This window comes from Pituophis catenifer, unplaced genomic scaffold, assembly GCF_029215685.1.
Source record: "Pituophis catenifer annectens isolate HBS135680 unplaced genomic scaffold, rPitCat1.0.hap2 SCAF_1, whole genome shotgun sequence".
NCBI lineage: Eukaryota > Metazoa > Chordata > Lepidosauria > Squamata > Colubridae > Pituophis > Pituophis catenifer.
In genome coordinates this window covers 186,959,567-186,984,623 of record NW_027256881.1, presented here as the reverse complement: position 1 = coordinate 186,984,623, position 25,057 = coordinate 186,959,567, and the positions used below count along the sequence as shown (strand labels likewise).

The 25,057-nt window shown below is 37.8% G+C and overlaps 1 protein-coding gene across 1 annotated transcript in view; it reads left to right on the top strand.

The window, feature by feature from the left end:
* Positions 1-1,092: 1,092 nt before the first annotated feature.
* The window catches only part of ANKAR (ankyrin and armadillo repeat containing), a 45,851-nt gene continuing 21,886 nt past the window's right edge, over positions 1,093-25,057 (top strand). The window contains exons 1-14 of the mRNA XM_070956849.1: positions 1,093-1,690; positions 3,447-3,884; positions 6,408-6,571; positions 7,493-7,608; positions 9,131-9,308; positions 10,959-11,178; positions 12,317-12,349; positions 13,178-13,225; positions 14,752-14,959; positions 17,390-17,598; positions 20,467-20,571; positions 22,514-22,758; positions 23,706-23,874; positions 24,722-24,963. Of these exons, the coding sequence (XP_070812950.1) occupies positions 1,093-1,690; positions 3,447-3,884; positions 6,408-6,571; positions 7,493-7,608; positions 9,131-9,308; positions 10,959-11,178; positions 12,317-12,349; positions 13,178-13,225; positions 14,752-14,959; positions 17,390-17,598; positions 20,467-20,571; positions 22,514-22,758; positions 23,706-23,874; positions 24,722-24,963 (2,973 nt within the window). The remainder of the gene's footprint in view (positions 1,691-3,446; positions 3,885-6,407; positions 6,572-7,492; positions 7,609-9,130; positions 9,309-10,958; positions 11,179-12,316; positions 12,350-13,177; positions 13,226-14,751; positions 14,960-17,389; positions 17,599-20,466; positions 20,572-22,513; positions 22,759-23,705; positions 23,875-24,721; positions 24,964-25,057) is intronic.

Here is a 25,057-nt window from a genome sequence, read left to right as displayed (position 1 = left end):
ACTGAAATAATACATAATTTAAATATATTTTATTGTGAGCAGTGAAGCAAATGAACAATAGTTATAGGTGTGTAACACACTGATGCAGTCATTTAAATGTAAAAGTGCCAAGTTAAAATTAATAAAGCATAATTATAATATTTAATAATTTAAAATGGGACTTCCATAATTAACTAAGTAACCAGAGAATTATGACCTAACCCAACTTTCTCCAATCTAAGTATTTTGGACTGCAATATCGATCTTATCCCAACAGGATAAGAATTATAAACCCAAACCAAGTTGCCAAATTGTGGAGGATCTGCAATGTCTGTAAAGTAATATAGGTGTATGTCATCCCCATGGTGTAGGGTTTTCACTGTGAAGTTTTCACCTCACTGCTTTCTCTTCTTTATGAAATATATATTTTTATATAAGGTAGTCCTCGACTTATGGCCACAATTGTGCCCAAAATTGCCATTACTAAGCAAGAGAGTTAAATGAGCTTTGGCCCATTTTACAATCTTTTTGCCATTGTTGTTAAGCAAATTACTGAAGTTGTTAAGTGAATCATGTAGTCATTAAACAAATCTGGCTTCTCCCATTGACTTTGTTTGTCGGAAGCCATGTGAGAAGGTTACAAATGATGATCACAGGACCCCGGGGCAGTGCAACTGTCATAAATATATGCCAATTGCCAAACCCCCAAATTTGATCACATGACCATGGGGATGTTACAACAGTTGTAAGTGTGACAACAGGTCATACATAAGTCACTGTTTCCAGTGCCATTGTAACTTCGAACAATCACTGAACAAATGGTTGTAAGTCAAAGACTACCTGTCCAATTCCCACTCCACTGACAAGTCAAGCCGCAGGAATATAAAATGAGAGCAAATCCTACTCCCTACCAGCACTGGTTATGTTATCTAGTTTGGTAGTGAAATGTGTGCAAGAAAACAACCAAGTTCAGAGAGCAGCAAGGGCCCTTCATATATTTTTCTTCCAGCAAATCTTATATTGCTTCATTTTAATTTTTAACTTCCTTTACCCCTCACCCCCTCCTCCAAAATAATTCACATTTAGAAACAGCAGAACGGAACATTTTGAAGAATGTTGAGACCAATTAAAAAGCAAGCCTTGAGAAATGAGCAAGCAGATGAGGCAGCCTACTTAGCACACCTGGCAGCACAGAGGAATGCTAGTGCCTTCTTTGAGAAGTACGACCGAAGTGAGCTTCAGGAATTACTGACCACTTCATTCTGCAGCTGGTTGGCATCCAAAGATGACATGCGCCACCCATTGGAACTTCCCAGTGGACTTCTGAGTCAGATGAAAAGCGTCAATACTTCAATAGCTATTGTACTTATGCCAGTGGAACCAGGCTTAGATCTGGACTGTCGGGAAATTCATCAAATGATCAGAGAGTTGGCCGTGGGCATTTATTGTCTGAACCAAATCCCTTCTATCAATCTAGATGCCAATTATGATCAGAGTACTTCTTGTTCCCTCCCTCCAGCATATTTTGATACAAGAATAGGACAAATGTTAATTGCTGTTGACTATATGTTGAAAGCCCTGTGGCATGGGGTATACATGCCTAAGGAAAAAAGGGTAAGGTTCTCTGAACTCTGGCGCTCTAGCATGGATATTGATCAAGACGGTGTTCCCCAAACATTAAAAACTCCTGCTGCAGAGTTCTGTCTAGCTGGTAAGTTTGCATCGACCACTGCATGAAAACATGGTTCGATGTACATAGGAAGTAATAATCGGGATGAAACTCTATCACGTAAAATAACTTGTACATATCTGATACATGGATGTTGTGAATATATATTACGAAGCTTCAGTCACTCATGGCTGCTTGCAAATGTACACCTAAGTGAAACACATATAGAACTTAGTGTAATTATTGAAGAGATTGTTACCCAGGTTCTCCCACTCCAGAGGTGCCACCCAAAGCCACTCCTCATCTTTTCCCCAAATAACAAGCTTAGCCAAATCCCTGAGTATCCAAAACCAACCAAAAGATTGAGTACCTAATCCCAGGCAGTTGTTCAACGTCCTTTGTAGTCACCAAGGCCCTTCCAGCAGGACTTGTGATAGCAATCAGACCAGACTTCCAATGCCTACATTCATCCATTACTGCCCCCGCCCCCCAGCCTAATAGCTGGGCTCTGTTTCTGGAAAAGTAGCACACTGTTGTGTGGCTCCAGTAGTGATACTTCCCAAAACTCTACACTCCCCTGTATCCCTTACTAATCCACTGTTTGTTCTTGTTACCTCATATGATGAGCACCATCTCCGAGACAAGGTAATAGAGGAGTCCGGGAAACATAAGGCAAAAAAAGTTCCTGTTAACCTCTTAGCTATATTGAATACAGTTGCTGAAACACTTACACATTCACACTCATTAAGCCTCACTACAATACAATGCAGGTAATGAAAGGAAGGTTGGAGAACACAAGATGTTTCATAGGGTTGCATGCACTGATGGGTTCTCCTGACAAGTCCTTGTATAGCCCTTCATTTCATCTTGGGCCAACCATGGCCACTGTTCCTGGCTTAAGTATGATAAAGTGCCTTGTGGTTATTTTAGCTCCCTTATTATTTATCTGATTTTTATATCCTCTAGAGATGACTGGTTCTGCTTGGTTGTTCCTGTGCATACATGCTACTCTCTCTGGGTTCTTCCTTCGACATGGTGCTATTTTGGCTTTTCTGGTATTCTCAAATGTGAGGAAAATTTATACTAGCTTCCAAAGGAAATAGTCAAGCAAGCAAACAAAACTCTGATAGGAAGGAAAGCAGAGCGCACAAATATGTTTCTAGCCTTATTTCCAGCCAGCCAGATGATTGCTGCCAAGGCTTTGAATAGTTAGAGGCTGATGGCCAAAATATTTTGTATATAGCAATTGGATGGTTCTGTTAATTTAATTTTCTGATTATTTCTTTTAAAATCAAGCATTAGAATGCTTGGCAAAAAAAAAAGATTGTCTTTAACATGAAATATGGTCCCCTTGAGTTAAAAAAAAAGTACTTTTATGGGTTGGGTTCAAGCTACATCATCCACAGAGAAGACATTCTGAAATCTTTGAGACTAGTGAGCTGTATCTAATACAACTGCCACTGATTTCAATGAATCTCATATCTGATTAAGGCTGGACGTTCATGAATATAACTGACTTTATTTTTCCTTTAAAGAGACCTAGGATATAACATCATCTTTAGCCACTCTCTATCCACTGCAGGGTGAACGCCTCTTTCACATGTTCACAGCCTATAGGACAGGGGTCTCCAACCTTGGCAACTTTAGCAAAGTTGGCTGAGGAACTCTGGGAGTTGAAGTCCACAAGTCTTAAAGTTGCCAAGGTTGGAGACACCTGCTATAGGATATATCTGTATTTTAATATGTTTATCTTTAATACAGTATTTATAGAACTTATATGTGCATGTATGTGGTATAGGTCTAATAGACATTACAAAAGAGCCAGAGTTTCAAGGAATCTATGATGAAAACATGAATGAAGATCCAACTTACAATCCTAACAGCACAGAAGAAAAAACTTTCTTTATGCAGTTTGCGGACCATATAATACTTAAGCTGACGTTTGCCACGACAAAGATTCAACAGTATGAAGATGTCTTCCTGTTCGATGCGGCATACAACCTCTCCAATGCAATTAGAATGACCGAGGATCATCTCGATGCTTTCTCATACCAGAGACTACAGCAGAGACTCTCCCTTCAGCTCAAACTTCTGAAAAAGCATTTAGAAAAGAAAGAAGACATCCAAAAGAACATAGCATACATGAAACTGATAAGCTTTCTCATCCCGTTTATCATTAATTTAAAGAGAAAAAACAAAGTCCCAAATTTAAGCCGGCTTCTTCAGCCGTATTCAGGTAAGAGTGTGATGTGTTTGTTGAAACAGGTTTCTTCGTAAGACAATAAAATGAAATATTTCTTAGACAAAGTAAGCCATTGAAAATGGTATCACTGAGACGAAAAAAAAAATCTGGGTAGTGTCATTACAATGTACCATTACATTAGATGCAGTAGTGGGTTTCAATTTCGGCTGCTACCAGTTCGCTTGTGGGCGCTCTCTCTCTCGCGCGCGTGATGCTTCTGCACATGTGCAGAGACATCCAGGCGGGTGGGTGGAGCCTCCCACTGCCGCCACTACCAGTTCACCCAATCCAGGGCGAACCAGTAGCAACCCACCACTGATTAGATGACAGTCACAGAGTTGTTCAAGTCACAAACCACCCTATCAAAATGGGTTTGAATAACCTAGAGTCTAGCCTATGGAGATTCTCAATCATCCAGATCATGGTTGTGCCAAAGATGTTTTTTTTTTCTTCCCCCAAAAGGCAACTAAACTTTCTTAGTGTTTTTTCTTTGAAAACATTTTGCTTCTCATTCCAAGAAGCTTCAGTTCTAACGGAAGCTTCTTGGATGAGAAGTGAAACATTTTCAAAGGAAAAAAAACTAAGAAGATCCACCAGTTGCCTTTTGAAAAGAAGCATCTTTGGGACTAGAGTCTAATCTATTCTCTGCCTAGACAGCTCAGTTGCTGTATGCTGGAACAGGGTTAGTTTTTTTAAAAACCAAGCTATTGAGAAGATACCTCAGAAACAATATATAGCAATAAAGTGCAGAAATGGAGAAAGGTATAACAAGTATAACACTAGAATTTCCTTTATCACTTGTAGTCTGGAGCATGATAATACTACATTTTAAATAGTTAGGCCTTCCTCACACATCCCAGAACTGGTTAGATTCTTCACCTGCCCCAAGGCAAGAAATGAGGCTGTAGGAAAAAAAATATCACCAGCCCTATCAAAATTCAGCATACAGTATAGTCATTGATCCTGTATCTATTGGATGGTGTTGCTATTACAAGCAAGTCTCTAAAAAGTCATCTGGGTTCCTCCTTGGTTTGAGGGACTCTAGACTGTGATCCGGAGGCCCTGCCTTATTTTTAATCAGTGGTAGGCCGAACAAGTAGCATATAAGAACTCCCGACTACAATTAATTCTTATACCTCTTTTTACAGACTGAAGGGCTGAATTGAAACATAATGGCTTATAGCAGTCCTGCAAATGTCACCATTTATATTGCTTGTCAAAAGTGGTATGCTCTTTATTTGGTCTGGAAAACCCAAGAGAATGACACTTTTGACATGCACTATGAATGGTAAAGTTTGCAGGATTGCTATAAGGTGTCATCGTTGTTAGGTACTGTACATGTAAAGTCCCATATCCCACTGCATTGCCTGCAAATTGGTACTATAAAATGTTTAATATTTGATAAAAAAAAAATAGTTTTGAACATGAAGGAATTCTCTCAGTGAGCAGACACCAATAAGCTATTTTTTTTATCTGCTTCAAATAAAAACCTGCCAAGAGAGGAATAAGTGCATTTTGTGGTGAAAACCCATTTGGTCTCTTTCTGATAGCATGTGTGTATAACAAAAATAGAGGCAGTACTTAAAAGGATGCAGATTTGGCATGTTTTTTTAAAAAAACAACCCCAAGATATTAGGAACCTCCCAAAGTAACCCAAAGAGCACCGAGGAAGCTCATTAGCTACAAAAGCTTACCAGCTGGGGGGAAAAATAAAAAACTGAGTGAAAAAAGTAGAATGAAAACCTATATTGGAAGCTAACACACATTTTTACAGTTTTGAAGAGAGATTTTTACATTGTCTATTCTTAATACTAATATTAATGGATTGCTTTATACTGATCAATTGAGCATGCACCAAGACAAATTCCTTGTGTGTCCAATCACACTTGGCCAATAAAGAATTCTATTCTATTCTATTCTATTCTATTCTATTCTATTCTATTCTATTCTATTCTATTCTATTCAGTTGTGTACCTGTCCTACAAATCTTAGTGAATTACAAAAGAACTTTATATACTGCAAGTTCCTTTTAAATACTTGCATTTACTGTCCCTAAAATGTTTGTCTTTCATTATAAACTCATTAATTTTCCGAGTAGCCATTTAAAAAGCTTTTTTTTTAAGTTTATTTATATAGAGATAGGTAACTTAATAAAATACACTTGGGACCATAACTGTGATTTTTATTCATTTTCCAAGCAAATTGACTTTTTGAGGTCATGTTCCAAAACTCTTTTTGTTTGAAAATTACCATAGGTTATTGGATTTATTTGAATCCAATGTACTTTTAAAATGCAAGCATGTATTTAGATATATTCAGTATCATTTTCTTTGTTGTAATAGCAATAATTAATTTGCCAAAGAAGCAGTTCTCTTCATTTGATGAAAATATTGAAAACTAGTTTCTAGAAGTTATCTGGAAAGTGTAATTCCTTTTTTAAAAAAATTGGTAAAACAGATCGATCAATAATGACAATCATCGTTCTAAATCAAACTCTTGCGTTTCTTTTTTTTATAGATGACAAAGTTAAAACCGAACGTGAATTACCCCCATTTTTGCTTGGAACAGATTTCAAATGCCAACATTTTTTGTATGCCCAGAATCAGTATTTCCATCTCCATGGTGGCATTGAATTTGATGTTGGGACGCCTTCAGTTGAAGATGTTTCCAAAGAGGTTAAGGTACCAAGCTGTTTTTTTTAAGAACAAAAACAACTGTGCTAAGTTATCACAGGGATGGATGGGTGGATGGATGAGAAGAGGGAGAAGGAGAGGGAGAGGGAGGTAGGGAGAGGGAGAAGAGAGAATTACTATCTCAATTTTGGGCAGAGGCTTATTTGAGTTCAATTGTAAGGTTAAGTAGTATTTAATCTGAAGACTCTGCTTCATAAATTGAGAGTTCTGGAAATCAGCTTCATTGGGTATTAATATAAAATCGGCAGCACAGAATACTTTTTGATAATTGACACTCTCAGATACAGATTTCTGTAATGGCACTCAGCTCTGTAATGAAAGCTTAATATACCAAAATTATCATACATACAATAATTTTTTTTGTTAACTATCTCCTTTTGTTCATTATAAATTCTCTATATATCAGCATGCAAATTATAATACTATATGGGATGTTCCTCTCTAGAACAGAGGAAAATATGGAAATGGGTTGCAAAGAAGTAGAGGTAGAATATTTACAATAACAGAAAATCTGTGTTAAATTTACAAATTTACATTGTAAATTGTAAAAACATGTAATATCTCAAATATCTCAGGGGTTGCCACAAAGAAGAGGGAGTCAAACTATTCTTCAAAGCACCTGAGGGCAGGACAAGAAGCAATGGGTGGAAACTAATCAAGGAGAGAAGCAACTTAGAACTAAGGAGAAATTTCCTGACAGTTAGAATAATTAATCAGTGGAACAACTTGCCTGCAGAAGTTGTGAATGCTCCAACACTGGAAATTTTTAAGAAGATGTTGGATAACCATTTGTCTGAAGTGCTATAGGGTTTCCTGCCTGGGCAGGAGGTTGGACTAGAAGACCTCCAAGGTCCCTTCCAACTCTGTTATTCTTTAACTAAGTATATATTTATCATGTTCTTGTTATAGGCTGCCTATGATGAAATGCACACATGTGCAATAAATCATCTTACTCAACTGCTGGACCCAGATGCACCCTACAGAGAACATTATCCTATTCCAGTAATGGATTTTGATGGCAAAAGGTAAAGAGCATGCAGAAATATTTCCATTCATTTATAAAATTCACTAGATTAAGTTCAAAGTAGCTGAAACATTTTGAGTCCTTTAGTAATAATAGCAATAGCAATAGCACTTAGACTTATATACCACTTCACAGTGCTTTACAGCCCTCTCTAAGCAGTTTACAGAGTTAGCAGATTGCCCCCAACAATCTGGGTCCTGTTTTAAAGTTCCAATGGCTGCCCTTCCCCTGGAGGGCATGTGATTGCATTTTGGGAGCTCACAGTCCACATTCACAGCCATTGGCAGCATTCGGCCATCATGAGACTACATTTTACAATGGATCTAGCAAAACCCAGTAGTTACTTCTTGTTTTCAGTAAAAACAGCCCATAGCAAACCATTGGTTTGCTTAACTACTGCAGTGTTCGTTTAACGACCATGGTGTTTGCTTAACAACCACCACAAACAAGGTTATAAAATCATGTCGGCCATGTGAGTGATTCAATTTACAACTTACAACCATGATGATCAGGCTCCATTATGGTTGTAATTTGAAGATACCTGTAAGTAAAAACGCAGAAATTATTACAAATGCTGACAATCAATCAGAAATGTTAAATGGAAAATAGATTTTCCCTGTTCATTAATTCATTCAAATATACACACACACGCAGCCCCATAGAGCAGAGTTACCAACCTTTCCGGCTTTGCGGACCGGTGCAGAGGGGGAGAGGGGATGGTTTCATGCAAATGGCAGGCAAACACCTGTGACCTTGCAGCTTCATTTCACTTGCCCACTGTTCACACAAGGGTTGTGTGAACTCACATGTGCTCACTCAACACTTTGGGCGGCCTGGTTTTAAACAGCTCACAGCCCGGTAGTGGACTATGGCCCAGGGGTTGGGGACCCCTGCCATAGAGTCTCTCTGCAAAGCTATCATGGTATGGAGTTTGACTAGGAGGTGCAGGTTAAAATTTCTCGCAAGCCATAAGATTTACTGAGTGACTTTGAGTTCTTCGCTCTGAAATTAGTAACGAGTTATGATTTATCAAGTTAAAATATATGGGAACCATATATTCTGTCAAGGAAGGGAAGATGTATAAAATATAATTGTATTCTAGTATATTCATGTCACCTCTCTCTCACTGGATGTATATGAATCAGTTTTCCCTAATTAGCTGCCTTCCAAATAGCTTGGTTTAATTAAAACTCACGTCCACAAAGTTAATGCTACAAAGCTGTAGTCTAAGAAGTCTGCAGGCCATTGGGTTTGGCCAGGTTGATTGGGTTGAATTAATTAAATTCATACACAGCTTGCAGCCAGCCACACTGCCATCCAAGTATTGGAGACTGCTAGATCCCCCCCAAGCCAATTTGCCTGTCAGAGATGAAGTAGAAATAGCTGATGGATATAGATTACGCTTGACTGAAAGATCACTACTCATGCAGGTTCCTTCCAAAAGCATTGTTAACTATACAGACACAATTTGATGCGTTAAAAGATTTGCTTATTATAGTAATGTGGCTTCTTTTTCAAAACAGATATTACGTAATTGGCATTGAGCTTGAAGCTTTTTATATGCTTTTTAAAAGTCAGTGGTGGGGAGCTATCAATGAAGTGATAAGCACCCTTAAACCAAAAAGGCTTCCATTAACTGACACACAAGCAATGGATCAATTCAAGAAAAGATTTGGCTATAGGAAAGCTATTAAATGTAAGGTATGTTTTAAGGGTTTGAATATATCCTAGAGAACACGTCTGTAAAAACTTGTATTTATATTCTTATTACTGTGACAGTTATCTTAAAGCAAATGTATTAATCACCAAAACAAACTAATCTTTATTACTGTTCTTCAAACCCAGTTTCTGTCCCATTTCTGCTAATGCTTTTCCTTTCTGTTCCTTGACTTTATATTTAACCTCCATAATAGAACAGGGCTTCTACAGTTCATCAGCTGTGTAATAGCTGTGTAATAGCAATAGCAATAACAATAATAATAACAACAACAACAATAAGAATTAATTAATTAATTAATTAATTAATTAATTAATAATGCCGCCCTGAGTCTTCGGAGAGGGGCGGCATATAAATTGAATTAATTAAATTTAATAATAATAATAATAATAATAATAATAATAATAATAATAATAATAATAGTAAGGTTCATAATTTTAGTGCAAAATTATTAGATTTTCAAGAGTCCAATGCAATTTTGTAAATGACCTGATTGGGTTATTTGTGGTAACTCATTCACATGTTGCAATTTTCAAGTGACGAATGGACATCCTGATTTCTTACTGTTTCATTTTCGAGAAACGTTTGCACTGGAGAGCCAAACTAAACAATATTAAAGTGGTCTTTGAAATTAAACTCCCATTATTTTTTTTTAAAAAAAAAACCTAATTAGCTTCATTTGGGAATTGAGGCAGATAATTAATAGATGTGCACATACGCTAGAGGAGAATTCAAATCTTTCTTTCTGTGGTATAATAGCAAACATCTTCCAGTAAAGACCCTGCTTATATTTGAAAAGAAAAGTACCAGTGGCCAGTTTCATATTCAGAAAATATTTTTTTCTTGAGGACCAGCGGGGGCAGTGTCTGAGATCTGTAGAATTTCTTTCTACATTTACCACAATTTCTTTCCTTATCACTCCCTCCAACTGCCATATCATTTTTAGAATGTAAATAATTTCATCAGTTGATAACACATTCCATGAATCCAATTTTTAATATCAGATCTGTAAATTTGTTTCTAGCTACACAGAATTATTTATTTATTTATTTATTTATTTATTTATTTATTTATTTATTTATTTATTTATTTATTTATTTATTTTTGCTGAAACCCTGGTTCACAAGAGCCGGCATTTTTTAATCAATGTCATATAAAATGACATATAAAACGTGCTTTGAAAGTGAAAAACTACAACAGAAAAAAAGAAGTAAAGTATATTATTATATAATGGTTGGCTGAATAGCCAGATGTTTAGACTTAACAGTCAGCCAGATGTTTAGGGTGACTGCCTTTTGCAATTGACAGATGGTGATTTTGTCAATTCTAATACTATTGAAATGGTATTCCAGTTGTTTTAGGATTGCATCCAGGGCACCTATTAATGTTGATGTTACCTTTGCTTTCTTTTGCCACAGTCATTTGACTTCTATTTACAGATCTTTGTATTTTGTTATTTTCTCCAGTTTTTCTCTCTTCTATTCTGCTGTCTCGACATACTTATCACAATGACATCTTAAATTACTATATTTTCCCTCAAGGCTATAGCATCATACTTGAAACCAAGAAGGAATCATAACTGGAAGTATAAATAGCATGAGTGACCTTCACTGTTTTCCTTTCTATGGTTTTAGAGCCTGTCTTTTGGCATGAAATCTGCTGCTGATAGAGGACTGGCTGCCATCTTCCTTACCTTCTGCCGTAGGACCTCCATCAACAGTCTTGCTATTACAGATGATTATGGTTATGCATACATCCATCATGCCGCTATTTACAACCGTGTGGCAATTATAGCTCAGGTGGTTAAATTACATCTAACTATTAATCAAAGGCGTTCTATTCCAGTGAGCCAAGGTAAGAAAGATAAGATGCTGCCAACAAGTTGTGAGTACCAGATTTCTACTCCTTCCCATTTATATGAAACACTAAAAGTCTGAATTTGGAAATTAAATAAAAATAATAAAAAATGAATTTGGAGAATAGAATAGGGGAGGGGAGGGGAGGGGAGGGAAGGGGAGAGGAGAGGAGAGGAGAGGAGAGGAGGAGAGGAGAAGAAAAGAGAAGAGAAGAGAAGAGAAGAGAAGAGAAGAGAAGAGAAGAGAAGAGAAGAGAAGAGAAGAGATGGAAGGGACCTTGGAGGTCTTCTAGTCCAACCCCCTGCCCAGGCAGGAAACCCTACACCACTTCAGACAAATAATTATCCAACATCTTCTTAAAAATTTCCAGTGTTGGAGCATTCAAAACTTCTGCAGGCAACTGATTAATTGTTCTAACTGTCAGGAAATTTCTCCTTAGTTCTAGGTTTCTTTTCTCCTTAATTAGTTTCCATTCTGCAAAGTATTCCTTCCTCAGGGTGTCACTTGTTTTATTTTCCAAAATTTATGAAATCCTGTTTTGCTCCTTCCATAGCTTTCATAACTTATTGATGTGGGATTCATGCTTAATATCTGTTCTCAACATTTGTACTTAACATTCTGTCATCTAATTAGAGAAATTTATCCAACTTGGCATGCTGTTTTTCAGTTTTTATCCTAATTAAGCACCCAAGATTTAAATGTTTGCTTCAATGTTTGGGTTCACACAAAATCATGCTTTGCCAGGATTTGATAAACATAGTTTGTTGAGTAAACTCATTAAAGGCTAAGCTTCAAGTTAAGGGCTAAACCAAAGTCAAAGCACATTATGGCTTAGTTGAATATATGAACTGAGCCATTGTAAACTTTTCTTTAGAAAAACAAATTAAATTAAAACTTCAAGGCATACACAATAGTCATCTAATCCTCACCTATTAAATCACCCTAAGATTGTCACTCCACAATCCTTACCTAGTAATAAGTAGGCACTGTTTAGAGTTTATCTTTAACTGTGCCAAATCTGTTATTAATTCATTATTTATTAATTCTCATGTGATAAGAGTTTTAACACAAACGATCATATAAAAATGCAGTAACAAGAACAATATCAATATAATTTGGGTTGGTTTTTTTTCCAGGAAAACGTTCCCAAAAACCAGAAACAAAAAGTGGTATGTTATGAATCTATTATCCTCTTTTTATATAAAATAAAGCTTTAGCAGCTATCCTATTTTACAATCAGTGCTCTTTAGCAGTAGTCAGACAAAGGTCTTCCAATAGATAATTCATAAATGCAAATTTGATGTTATGTGAAAAATTATTTCAAAAATCAATTTGCTCGATAACCAGCTGGAGGGGCAAACTAATTTAAAGTGAAGCTTACAGCATTTTGTGAAAGCCCTGAAAATTCTGAATAATTGAGACTATTTTGTTTGTATGCAATATTAATGACATTGTAGCTGCGTGTGATATTGTCAATGTAGCTTTTATCATATTAAAGCTAGCTGTCTAGATGGATGGATGGATGGATGGATAGATAGATAGATAGATAGATAGATAGATAGATAGATAGATAGATAGACCTCGACTTATGACCGCAATTGAGCCCCAAATGTCTGTTGCTAAGCAAGACAGTTGCTAAGTTGCTCCATTTGATGATCTTTCTTGTCACAGTTGTTAACCGAATCACTGCTGTTGTTAAGTTAGTAACACGGTTGTTAAATGAATCAGGCTTCCCTGTTGACTTTGCTTGTCAGAAGGTCGCAAAAGATGATCACACACAACTCTGGGACACTGCAGTTGTCTTATGAGCCAGCTACCAAGCATCTGAATTTTGATTACATGAACATGGGGATGGTGCAATATGTGAAAATTGGTCATGAGTCACTTTTTTTCAGTGCCGTTATAAATTTGAATGGTCACTAAAAGAATGATTGTAAGTCAAGGACTACCTGTAGAAATTATAACTGTGACCTGAAAATGAATCTTTTTATTTTCAGGAACACCTGCCTTCATAGAAAAGGATGTCATGATTGGAGAAAAAAGTTGTGAGTTGTAAATAAATGCAGGATTAACATTGTACCTATTAAGGATATTTGCAGACACATTTTTGTGTACAATTGCCTTATTTCAAACACTGACTTTTTTTTTTTTTACAGAGGATACTGGTAATCATTTCCCATTTGCAATTTTCCTTTGTACTCTTGCAGTTTCTTCCATTGTGTGGAAGTATATGTTAAGAGGAGAATCATGGAATAGCAGGATAATGCTTTTTCTTAAATAGCAGTACAGAATGTACCCTTGGATATGACATATTGGTAATGATTCCCACGCTTCTGTCCTATATACACACTGCAGTGTTCTCCAAATCCATAATCTCCTTTTTTGAGATCAAAAAAATGAAAATGAGAGATGACTTCTAAGTTTTTTAAAAAAAAAATATCATACAGTTCGAACATGATAATGAAGTAATTTAGGTTTTTCTAATTGCATTAACAATTATCTTAATTGGCACCCTGTGAAAGGTAAATTAGTTGCACTAGATCTGGCTTGGTATCAAATGCAAACAGCTATTTCTCTTGCTTTCACATTTGACTGCCCTTTCTATTCTATTTCAAGAAATCCTGAGTACAATCCATTCAAATGAAGCATGTGGATCCAAATCCATTTATTTCAAAGGAAATAATTTAATAACATTATTATTCTCAGCTGTCCCTTTGAAATTACATATAAGAATTAAACATAGTTAATCTTGCCATTGATTTTTTGCTTGTGCGTATTATGGTGCTAATCATCCATGCATTTTAAGTACAAGATATTAGGCCCTGAGGTACATATGTTTCCAAATTGTACATGTAAGAATAAGATAAAACAGAAGAAGGAAGCTGGAGTACCAGAGCTGCAACAGCTCCTAGTGCCACTTGAAATCTTCTGTTTTATACAATGCAAAGTGAAAACCATTAAATATACTTCATGAATTCAAATTCACTCTTTTTAATTAAAATAGGCAGATTCTGAGACCAGAACGTAGTCAACATGGAACAGGGAAAGGTTAAAAACAAATAAATACCACAGGTCTTCTCACTCTGAAATCAAAATTTGTTTTCAACCTGTCCCCATTCCATGTCGACTCCATTTTGTTCTGGTCCCACCATCTGCCTATTTTTTGGAATGTCATCCCTATTTTGCCAGTGGAACTCTCAGCTGGAAAAGTCTGCCTTAAAGTATTCTTACACTTTTATCAGACACACATCAGTTCTAAATTTACAAATATATATCATTTATATTTGGACCCCCATTTGCAGAAAGTTTATTTTTGTTTTGTTTTGAGTTATTAAATGCTGGAATGCAGTTCATTTTATGCTTATCTGCCTGTGTTGCTTTTCTGATATCAAGAGCAGCAGCAATAATAACAAATACAGCTTTGGAAGCATAATTTTAATATTAATTACACAAAAACAAAATGATGAACACAGCACCGATACATAGCTAGCACATAATCATTCTACTCTATAGAGATTTTGCTTTCCTTCCTCAAGGCCAGTAGTCACTCTTGCCTCTTGTTGTCTATCAGCTTGGGGACCCACAGCTTTGCATCTAGCAGCCCAGTGCGGTTCCCTTGAAGCGCTTCATTTCCTTCTGGCTTTAAGAGCAGATTACCAAATACCCGATGACCGAGGATGGTTGCCGATCCATTTTGCTGCCTATTATGACAATGTGGCTTGCATTACAGTCCTCTACAGAAAAGATGCAGAGCTGATAGAGGCGGAAACTCAATCTCTGTGAGTAAGCAGAAGGGGGTATCCAGAAAGAATGTTGGGAGTGGGGGGAGACCAGAGACAGGTCTCTTGTTGGGTTTAGGAAGCTGGTAGAGTTTAGAATGAAGAAGGAGTGGGTGCCGGTTCATACCAGTTCTGGCGAACCTGCCCCCCCCCCCGCCCTGGCATAATGCCATCCTATTTAGCCATGTTTTCGAGCCGGGCACATGCCCAGAAGGCGTGTGCGCAAAGTGAGCGTGTGCATGCGTGGCAAACTGTTGGCAAGAATTTGTGAAACCCACCGCTGAGTGGGTGGTTGGAATGATTGGGTTGGTTCTAGGCTGCTGTGAAGCCAGAAGGGAGGTCAGAGTGAGACCTGAGGTATTTATTCGGTTGTTTGTTTGTTTATTCAATTTTTATAGCTATCCAACTCAATTAAGTGACTCTGGGCAGCTATATACAGTAATTGGATGTGGTTGTCAGCTGTTACCTACATTGAATTGGATCCAGAGAGGAGCTTTAGTGGAAAGGAAGCCTGAACAGAGGCATGGGGAGAGGGTGGAAGCAAGAATTTTGGCAACTGGGCCTCAAACATGGAACAACAATCGAAGGCATGATAGTAAGGAATCTGGGCAGATAGAGTGAGGCCCAGTCAATGAATACATATGCTTATACAGGTAGTCCTCGACTTACAACAGTTTGTTTAGTGACCATTCAAAGTTACAAAGGCACTGAAAAAAGTGACTTATGACCGTTTTCACATTTATGATTGTTGCAGCATCCCCATGGCCAGGTGTGATCAAAATTCAGGTGCTTGGCAACTGGTTCATATTTATGACTGTTGCAGTGTCCCATGGATATGTGATCCCCTTTTGCGACCTTCTGACAAGCAAAGTCAATGGGGAAGCAAGATTCACTTAATAACTGTGTTACTAACAATTGCAGTGATTCACTTAACAACAGTGGCAAGAAAGGTCATAAAGTGTGGCAAAATTCACTTAACTACTGTCTCGCTTAGCAACAGAAATTTTGGGATCAATTGCGGTCATTAATCAAGGATTACCTATATATGCACAGATCTTCTGTGCTAGCACCAAGTCAAATAAGGTTACTCCTGAGTCAAAATTCCAATGTCTTATTGTGTGCAAATGTTATCTAGCTCAACACCTTGTTTTAATAATAAATCCTAGGAAGAACAGCTGAGAGGAATGTAATATTATTAAAACAGAAATAGAAATAGACATTTAAAAAAAAATTCTGCTAGCCTCCTTACAGAATTTTTTCTAAGGAGGCTAAAAACCCCTAACCCTTGACATAGGTCAGGGGTGTCAAACTCAATTTTATTTAGGGCTGCATCAGGGTTGGGTTTGACCTCGGTGTGTGTGTGTGTGTGTGGCCAGGGTGTGTGTGGCCAGCTCGACATCACTCATGTCAGGGCACTTGTGGTGGTCTGAATGCTCTGCCAGCGAAAACAGTCTCCCAAGCTCCGTTTTCAGCTGTGACGGCCTCCTGCAACCCTCTGCCAGCAGAAATGGAGCTCTCAAGCTCCGTTTTCACTGGCAGAGGCACCACGGGTCAGTCCTTCGCTGTTTCCAGAGCGGTCCAGTGGAACAGATCTAAGCATCCCGTGGGCCGGATCCGGCCTGGGGGCCTTGAATTTGACATCCCTGACATAGATTATATTTGCCTTTGAGTCTTGGTATAGTTCACCAGAAAAATGAGTCTCATCTGATAGTCTCAGAGGCCTCATTAGAGCTTACTTATCAATATACTAATGTGCCATGTAAATTTAATTTCTTTACTTGGACTTCCATTGAGGTTTTTTTGATAGATGAAGTACAGATAGTCCACAGCTTAATGGCTGTAATGGAGCTTGCCCGTGACAGTCCTAAATCATGATGGTCATAAATGTGAGTGACCATGTGACCAGACCTGCTTTTACAACCTTTTTTTTTCTGTGGTTGTAAAGTGACTATGGTGGTCACGAAGTGAACCCCTTGTTCCTTATGGGATATATTTGTAAACAATCGTTTTCAACAAAAATGTGGTAAAATGCAGTCACATGACTGGAGGACACGGCAAATGGCTGTAAATGCAGGCTAGCTTCCTTGTGCAGCCATTAGAACTTTGGAACTGGGTCATAAGTACCAGAGGTGGGATCCACTTACCTTTCCTACTGTTTCGCAAATGTGAGAGCTCGTGCATTATGTCCGGGCGGGCGGGTGGGTGGAATCTCCCACAGTCGCCACTATTGGTTCATCCATACTGGACAGAACTGGCTGAATCCCACCTCTGATAAGTACCTTGGGGGAGCCCATCATAACTTTGAATGATTGCTAAGCAACTCGTCCTAAATCAAGGAATACCTGTACATGAAATAAAATTCAGTGTATTCCTTTCCATTTGGTTCAGTTTGTTTCATACCACGGTATTTTGTTCTTTTTCTGTCAATAGATATCATTCCACACCACTTTTGCTTGCAGCTGTATCTGGAGCACTAGATAGTATCAAGTATTTGTTTTTTCTTAATGCTGACTGGCTAAAAAAAGACGGTGAAGGAAATAACATAATACATTTGGCTGCACTGAACTTCCACACAGAGGTTTTGAAGCATCTAATTGAGTTAAATAACCCTGCTCTCCCAGTTTGGAAAACTCTTGTTGGTAAGTACCCTATATACTGTAGTACTTCTGATTAAATCACTGAAAAGTTTCAGAATGAGATTAAAAAAGTAAAGCTTTCCCATGCCCAGTTGTGTTCAACTCTAGGAGATGGTGCTTATCTCTGTTTCTTAGCCAAGGGAGCCAGCATTGTCTGAAGACACTTCCATGATTATATGGCCAGCATGACTATAACCCAAGACACATGAAATGCTGTTACTTTCCCACCAAAGTGGTACCTATTTTATCTACTCACATTTCACATTGTTTTGAATTACCAGATTAGCAGGAACTGAGGCAAGTAACAGGAGCTCACCCAGTCATGTGGGTGCTTGGGTCTCAAACCCGTGCTGTCAGCTTTCCATCTGACAAGCTCAGCATCTTTAATCACTGAGCCATAATCCATATGCCAGATTCATGCTTCCCTTCTCCTGGATGGCTAAAGCTCTCTTTTGGTGACAACACGAGGGTGATGTGATTAAAAAAAAACATTCTGGAGAGGCTCTACAGCAGTTGGTGAGAGGTTCCTAGTCAACAAAGATAATGTTGCAAAAGACCTATCTCTACCTCTAGTTTGCCTTGTCAATACAAGCCACCATTTTTGGATATCAGGAACAGACAATAGCATTCTATATTCATGATTTATCCATCACGGATGTAGTCTTCACTGTGCTTTCAATAGTGGCTATCTTGCACAGGCAAGAACATCTCCTTAACAGAATCGGTGGATATCATGGTCTTCTAGAATAGGAGCGTCAAACTCATGACCCATGGGCTGGATGTGTCACACGCTGGCCACCCCCACACCCGTTTTAGTGAATGGGGAAAAAGTCAGATACATCACGTGATGACAAAGTGACGCTGCAAGTTTGACACCCCTGTTCTAGAGTCTCATATGAGAAAAGTGCTAAATAGTAGAGTGCTTATTATATTTGTCTTGCCCAAAGAAGCTGCTGATTTGAAACCTACTAAGAATATGTTTGGGTTTCTTTCATATTTTTCTTTCCTTGAGGTACTTTTGCTTTAGATTCCCTCCCACACACACTTTTTAATATATTGACTGGCATGCTGTTCATGATTTCGCCAGTCAATTGAGGTAAAAATTCTTCGCCCTAGCTTACAAATCAGGTGCATTATTCTGACACCATTTTAAAGGTATCTCTAGAATATGTTAGAATAGAAAATCAGCAAGAAAGCTTTTTTAAAAAAACAAATTTTAAGGCTTGCTATCAGCATGCATATATGTGCACTTTAAAGCTTTAATTTTAGGGTGTGTGGGTGTGTGTGTAAACATTCACACATATATTTTTATTATTTATTCATTAGATTTTTATCCTGCCTTTCTTTTTATAAATATAGGTAGTCCACAAACTACAACTTTAATGGAACGTGTCCTTTCACTTCCCACCCTTCAGAATCCCCACACACCTTGGGCCTGCTTTCCCAGAACAGTCGGTGAATTGTGCTTGAATTGTGGCTGCTCCCAAAATGGCACCCACTTCCAGGATGAAGCCATGCAGCCTAGGGATGCTGAGAGGTGGAGTTGCCTTCTCTTCTTTCCCAATATGATCTCCAGAGCTCTGGATCTCATGTTCCAAGGAAAGTTGGGACAATTGCAAAGGAATTGTCCATCAGGAGGACCTGTAAACCAGCTGAATTCTTTGCCAGCTGTTGCCAGATATAGCAGAATTTTCTTAAAATAGCTTACTCCAGTTAACAGGACCCATAGGGCAGAAGTGCCTTAAGAGTGTAAATGCAGATAGATCAACAGCTTGGATTATTATTATTATTTATTTATTTATTTATTAAATTTGTATTCCGCCCTACTCCCGAAGGACTCAGGGTGGGGAACAGCCAAAAGATAAAATACATATAATACAAATGTTAAAAAACCATTAAAATACAATTAAATAATTTGGCCCAGAAAACAAAATTTAAAACACCCCAAATTTATAAGACAAATTTAAAATTTAAAAAATTTAAAAACAGTTTAAAAAAGAGGTTAGGCCAGGCCGGCCTGCTGGAATAGGAATGTTTTGAGGGCACAGTGGAAAGCACGCATGAGTAATTGGTGTCAGCACAGGAGTATAATATTATCAAATAACACAGGGGTTCTCAAAGTTGTGGGCGCCATGACCCCTAGAATTATAAATATGTTTATGTAACCCTCACAGACAAACAAACCTAATGGGTTTTGGATTGGGCAATAGACATATTCCTGACTTTTAATATGAAAAAGAATCTGTATGTAAAAGAAAACAAATATAGATACTTTCAAATTTATAAAATCAATCCCTTTATTTAGAAATAAATAAACCAACCAAATTTAAATCTAAAAATGTATTGGCAATGATGAACTTCCTTCCCCACTTTTGCATCTGGCTATTGGTTTTGATACAGTTACCCTTGCTTCTGGTTCCCTATTGATTTTAGATCAATATCTTTTTCTGATTTCTGGAAAGCCTTGACTGTCTGCTTGCTTACTCAGGCAGAGCAGATGTGAACGCTGATGGCGCATGTGCTGTGAGGCTTGTAACCCAAAGTTATAGTAGGACCTTGTCAAGTTTACTTGGGATTTGCTTGGGTAAGCTGGTTTGTCCAGTTAAAGCAGAAGCAAGTTTTAAGAATGATGCTGCTTTGTTGGCAGAACACACCTTCCCCATGTGAATTCCTTCCTCAAATTTGCTTATAATCCAGCCCACAGTTGGAAAATCTCTGCAATAAGAGAACCACAAGCCTTGTATTTACCATTAACTTTCCTGTTAGACTATAAAGAAAAACACTGTTGTAAACCAGAATTAAGGCAAATGCATGACCGTGTTTAGTGCAACCGTTAAATGTTAACAAATTATTGTTAAAAAATCTTAACAGGTATGCTGAATTGCGAATCCTATTTTAGGAAACGAATGGCAATACAGTGTTTAGAAGTACTTTGTCTTGCCAAAGATGATTACTGGGCATGTATATTGCAGGCAGGTAAGATACCATGTGCACCAGAGGTGGTTTTCAGCAGGTTCTGACCAGTTCTGGAGAACCGGTAGCGGAAATTTTGAGTAGTTCAGAGAACCGGTAGTAAAAATTCTGACTGACCCTGCCCCCATCTATTCTCTGCCTCCCAAGTCCCAGCTGATCGGGAGGAAATGGGGATTTTGCAGTAACTTCCCCTGGATTGGGGAGGGAATGGAGATGTTACAGTATCCTTCCCCTGGAGTGGGGTGGGAACGGAGATTTTACATTATCCTTCCCCTGCCACGCCCACCAAGCCATGCCCACCAAGCCATGCCACGCCCACCAAGCCACACCCACAGAACCATTAGTAAACATTTTTGAAACCTACCACTGATGTGCACCATTTGTCACTTTTTCTGCTAGAACTAATTTTAATAATAATGAACATAGTAAAAGAGGTCAAGCCAACTTCTCTGTCTTCTAGAACAGAGGTCCCCAACCCTTGGGCCGTGGCCCAGCACTGGTTCCTCGGCCCACCAGGCACCAGGCTATGCAAGTGAGCAAAGGCCGATCTATGCAGCACATGAAACATGCCCCTCTGGTCTGTAGAAAAATTGCCCTCTATGGAACCGGTTCCTGGCACCCCAAAGTTGGTGGGGGTTGCTGTTCTAATACACTATTTATCTGTAGTCTAACATTTTGGCTTCCTGAGATGGATGGCATGACTTTTGGTTACCTAAAATTAGTGTCCTAAGGCACTTGTCATGCTGAAATTTCCTACTAGGCCAAGAATCCATAACCATACATAAAACAGGGCCTATCACATTTGGTGTTTTCTTTGAATAAAAGTGGTGATGTAAAGGAGCTTCATGTGACCCTTTTATCTTCCTAGACAATTTAATTCCTAGCCTTGGCAGGAATAATGGACGGGGGCGGGGGGGGGGGAGGGAATGTCACTTAAAGTGATTCAACTAAATTGCCTAAAAGAAGCATTTCTCAAAGCTTTCCAAAAAGATACTCTTCCTTTACCTGGGAAGTCACTGCAGTTAATAGTCTAGCCTCAAGCGTTTCATTTCTAGAAAAGATAAAGGAAAAGGTAATAATTTCACAGCTGCAGACACACCTGTGTAATATTATCTGGATCCATTTCAATTGGGCTTTTTATCTGAGACTGAGGCGCTTAGATGAGCTCTGACTAAAGAAGAATGTAGCAAGTACAGCTCATCTAGTTCCCCCAGAGCCTTCAGTGGCTTTTGATAACCCTGATGTTACATTTAATAACTTTCCCAATAAAACAAATTTATATTAGGGGAAAGTTTATACAAATATTAAAAATATTTCTGGAAATAACTTACCAGAGGACTTAATTAAAACAATTATCTGAAAAATTGTATATTTGCAAAATTTCAAAATAAAAATATGCATTTCAAGACATTGATATCCGTATACAAATATTAATTCATTGAAATGGAGGGGCATCGATAAATAAAAAGAAAAGGGAAGTACAGAGAAAATATTGCTGATTACTTTATTGTGTGCTTTCCCATGGCAAAAGAATAAAAGGCTTTTTATCTTATTTGGTTCAGTGGCAAGGAAGAAAATAGCAAGCAAAGTTTAAGGATTTGCATATTCTGTGGGGCTTATTTGTCTGCATAAGTTTATATAATGGCCGTCTAAGCCATTTTATGGCTTCAGACAGAACCAAATAGCATCCCACAAGAGTCAGGATTCCTAACAAAAATGTGCTGTAACATTCAGACACCCAATTTTGCAGTCCATTATCCATATATATATTCATTCTACAGTGCCAATCATTCCTCCTTCAGATTTCACTGCATTTTCCCCCTGCTCAGAAGTTCTTAATCAAAAGAATTTACCTTCCTTCTCTCCTAAGAAAGTCAGAACCTTGGAGAGATTCACGACATATTGCATTGCTGTAACTGTGGGTTGCTTTTGTTCTTGGTGGCAGGTACCATACCCTCATTAATCAGCTTGTTGAAGAGCGAAGACATCAAATTGGAGTGCCTCACTCTGGGAGTGCTGAGTAACATCTCCACCCATGACTTAATTGTCAGAGCCTTTGTAGAAGCTGGAGGCATTCCCGTGTTAATTAAACTCTTGTCTATGGAAGAACCCGAATTGCTGTCTCGTTGTGCAGTGTTTTTATATGATATTGCCCAGCTGGATAATAATCAAGTCATCATCGCTGAACTGGTAAATCTAATCAGGGGAAAAAATGTTCACTTGTGTGGTTACCCTTCTTTAATAAATTAATTAAATAAGAAGAATAAGATTGTGCTTTTCCATGGTAAAGGAACACACCTTTTATTATTTGTGACATTATTCAGACTTGTTTGATGTTTACAAGTATTATAAAGTAGAGGCCTGTCTGAGTGGATTTGGCCAATTCTGAGTTCTGCTTTCACATTGCAGCCACAACTGTGACTTTTGTTGTTGTACTTATTGTTGACTGGGTTTGAGAAATCAGGAACATGCCTGTTGAGTATAATTCTTTCTTTCTACACTTGTCTTTGAAATGAATTTCTGCCCCAATGTTAATGATTGCTGAGCTACATCTTGAACTAATTTTAATTGTAGTTAAGGTTACTCTTGATCATTGGGATTCTGCTTGACTTGAGATATTACATTTTTAAATCACATCTTTGGACAACAAAAACACTGATTTGTTTTTTAAAAATGGCCATGTGCTGAAAAGCAGCCATGTGATGAGCTGAAGGAGGAAAGGAGAAGGATCCTCAAGAGTTGAAAGTATGCAATCTTGAAGGTGAATTCTGTTTTGTGAACTACAGTGTATTTAACATGACAGATTGTCTTGAATCCAGGTTTTTACTTTTATTATGCTAGAGTTCTGATGGAATATTTCTGTTGGTAGAGAAAAGGAGAGTGATCCTCACTGAATTTTTCCCTTCCTTCCTTTCATCCCATCGAACCATCAAGGCTAAGGAAGATACCACAAACCCCACTCCTCCCACCCCATGTTCCAGGAGATCTCAAGAACTGTGGAGAAAAGGAGTAAATTAGGAAAGATTGCCTTTCCACCCTGTGAAAAATTGAGTTTTTTGTTAGATTCAGCCCATTGTATTGTTCAGTTCTTATTCATTCTACTTTTGCCTATGTCCCTTATAACTTTTTTAATGTAGGGTGGAATTCCTGCTCTCATCAATCTTTTGCAATATGACTTACAAGATCTGCTTGTGAATGTAATGAGCTGTATCCGAGTATTATGCAAGAATAATAAAGAGAATCAACTGAAAGTGAAAGAAATGCTTGGTATTGAACCACTTGTCCAGTTCTTACGTTCGGATTCAGGTAAAAACAAAAATAGTAAAATTGGCTAATCGGTTTTAAGGGAATGACGCAGCTTACTGATCACAACTTTCTAGATCATTTTACTTCTGGGGTGATGGGACTTGCAGGAGAAGACATATGTTTCACCAGCAGTATCTATTCTCTAATAAACAGACAAAGTTAGACTCAACAATAAAATGCAGACTTAGAAGTCTCAGTGCCAAAGGGAGTAAATACATTTACTAGGAAACTTTTACCTTCTCATTCCTGGTTCTGTCCTTCATTTGTATGACTCATTAAGGAATATCTTGCTTTACAAGTGCTAGAAAACTGACTTTAATACTTTGAAGGGGAAAAAATGTAACATCATTATCTAAGTACAGCAACAAGTCTTTGTCAAGCATTTTAACTTTTAGTCAGGAAATAGATATAATAAAGAATAAAATAAGAGGATACACCCTAATATTTTAAAAATCTAACATCTATAGTTTATGCCTCTTATTTAGGTATATTATAATATTTCATAATTTTTCCATGAACATTGAAAACATATACTCCTGGCACATCAATACCAATATAAAGAGGATAACCTGCTATAGCTTCTTGTTTTAAACTGGGAACATAACATGAAGGGTATACAGTAAATGATTATTTCAAAACTATAGGTATAATAGTGATTACCATTTCAGAATTCATTGATGAATTTGAGGTGATTTATCATTGGTCAGAGAAGTTTAAAAAATCATTCAAAAGGAAATATTCAACCTGTAAATTGTCATTAATACTATAAGTAATGAGAGTCATTAAAAGATTAAAGCAGATTCTACACATATCTGGCTTTTATTCCTGTATTTCTTTCTGCTTAAAGATATCCTGGTGGCAGTGGCCTCAGCAGTAATTGCAGAAATTTCTCGTGGGAATATGGAAATGCAGAATGCTATCGTGGCAGCAAATGTTATTGATCCTCTAATTCAACTTCTCAGAGGAAGGAAAATCGGTGTCCAGGTTAAAGGAGCAACAGCAATTGAGGCACTCTGTGAAGGGAACACTATTATCCAGATGAGATTTCTATCCAGATCTGTGACCAAGTTCCTTCTGAAGCTCCTAAAGGCAAGTGTTTCATTTTTTTAGTGGGTTGTCTTACCCAAGTCATTGTATAAGGGATGATGATGACATGATGATGATGATGACAACGTGCCATCAA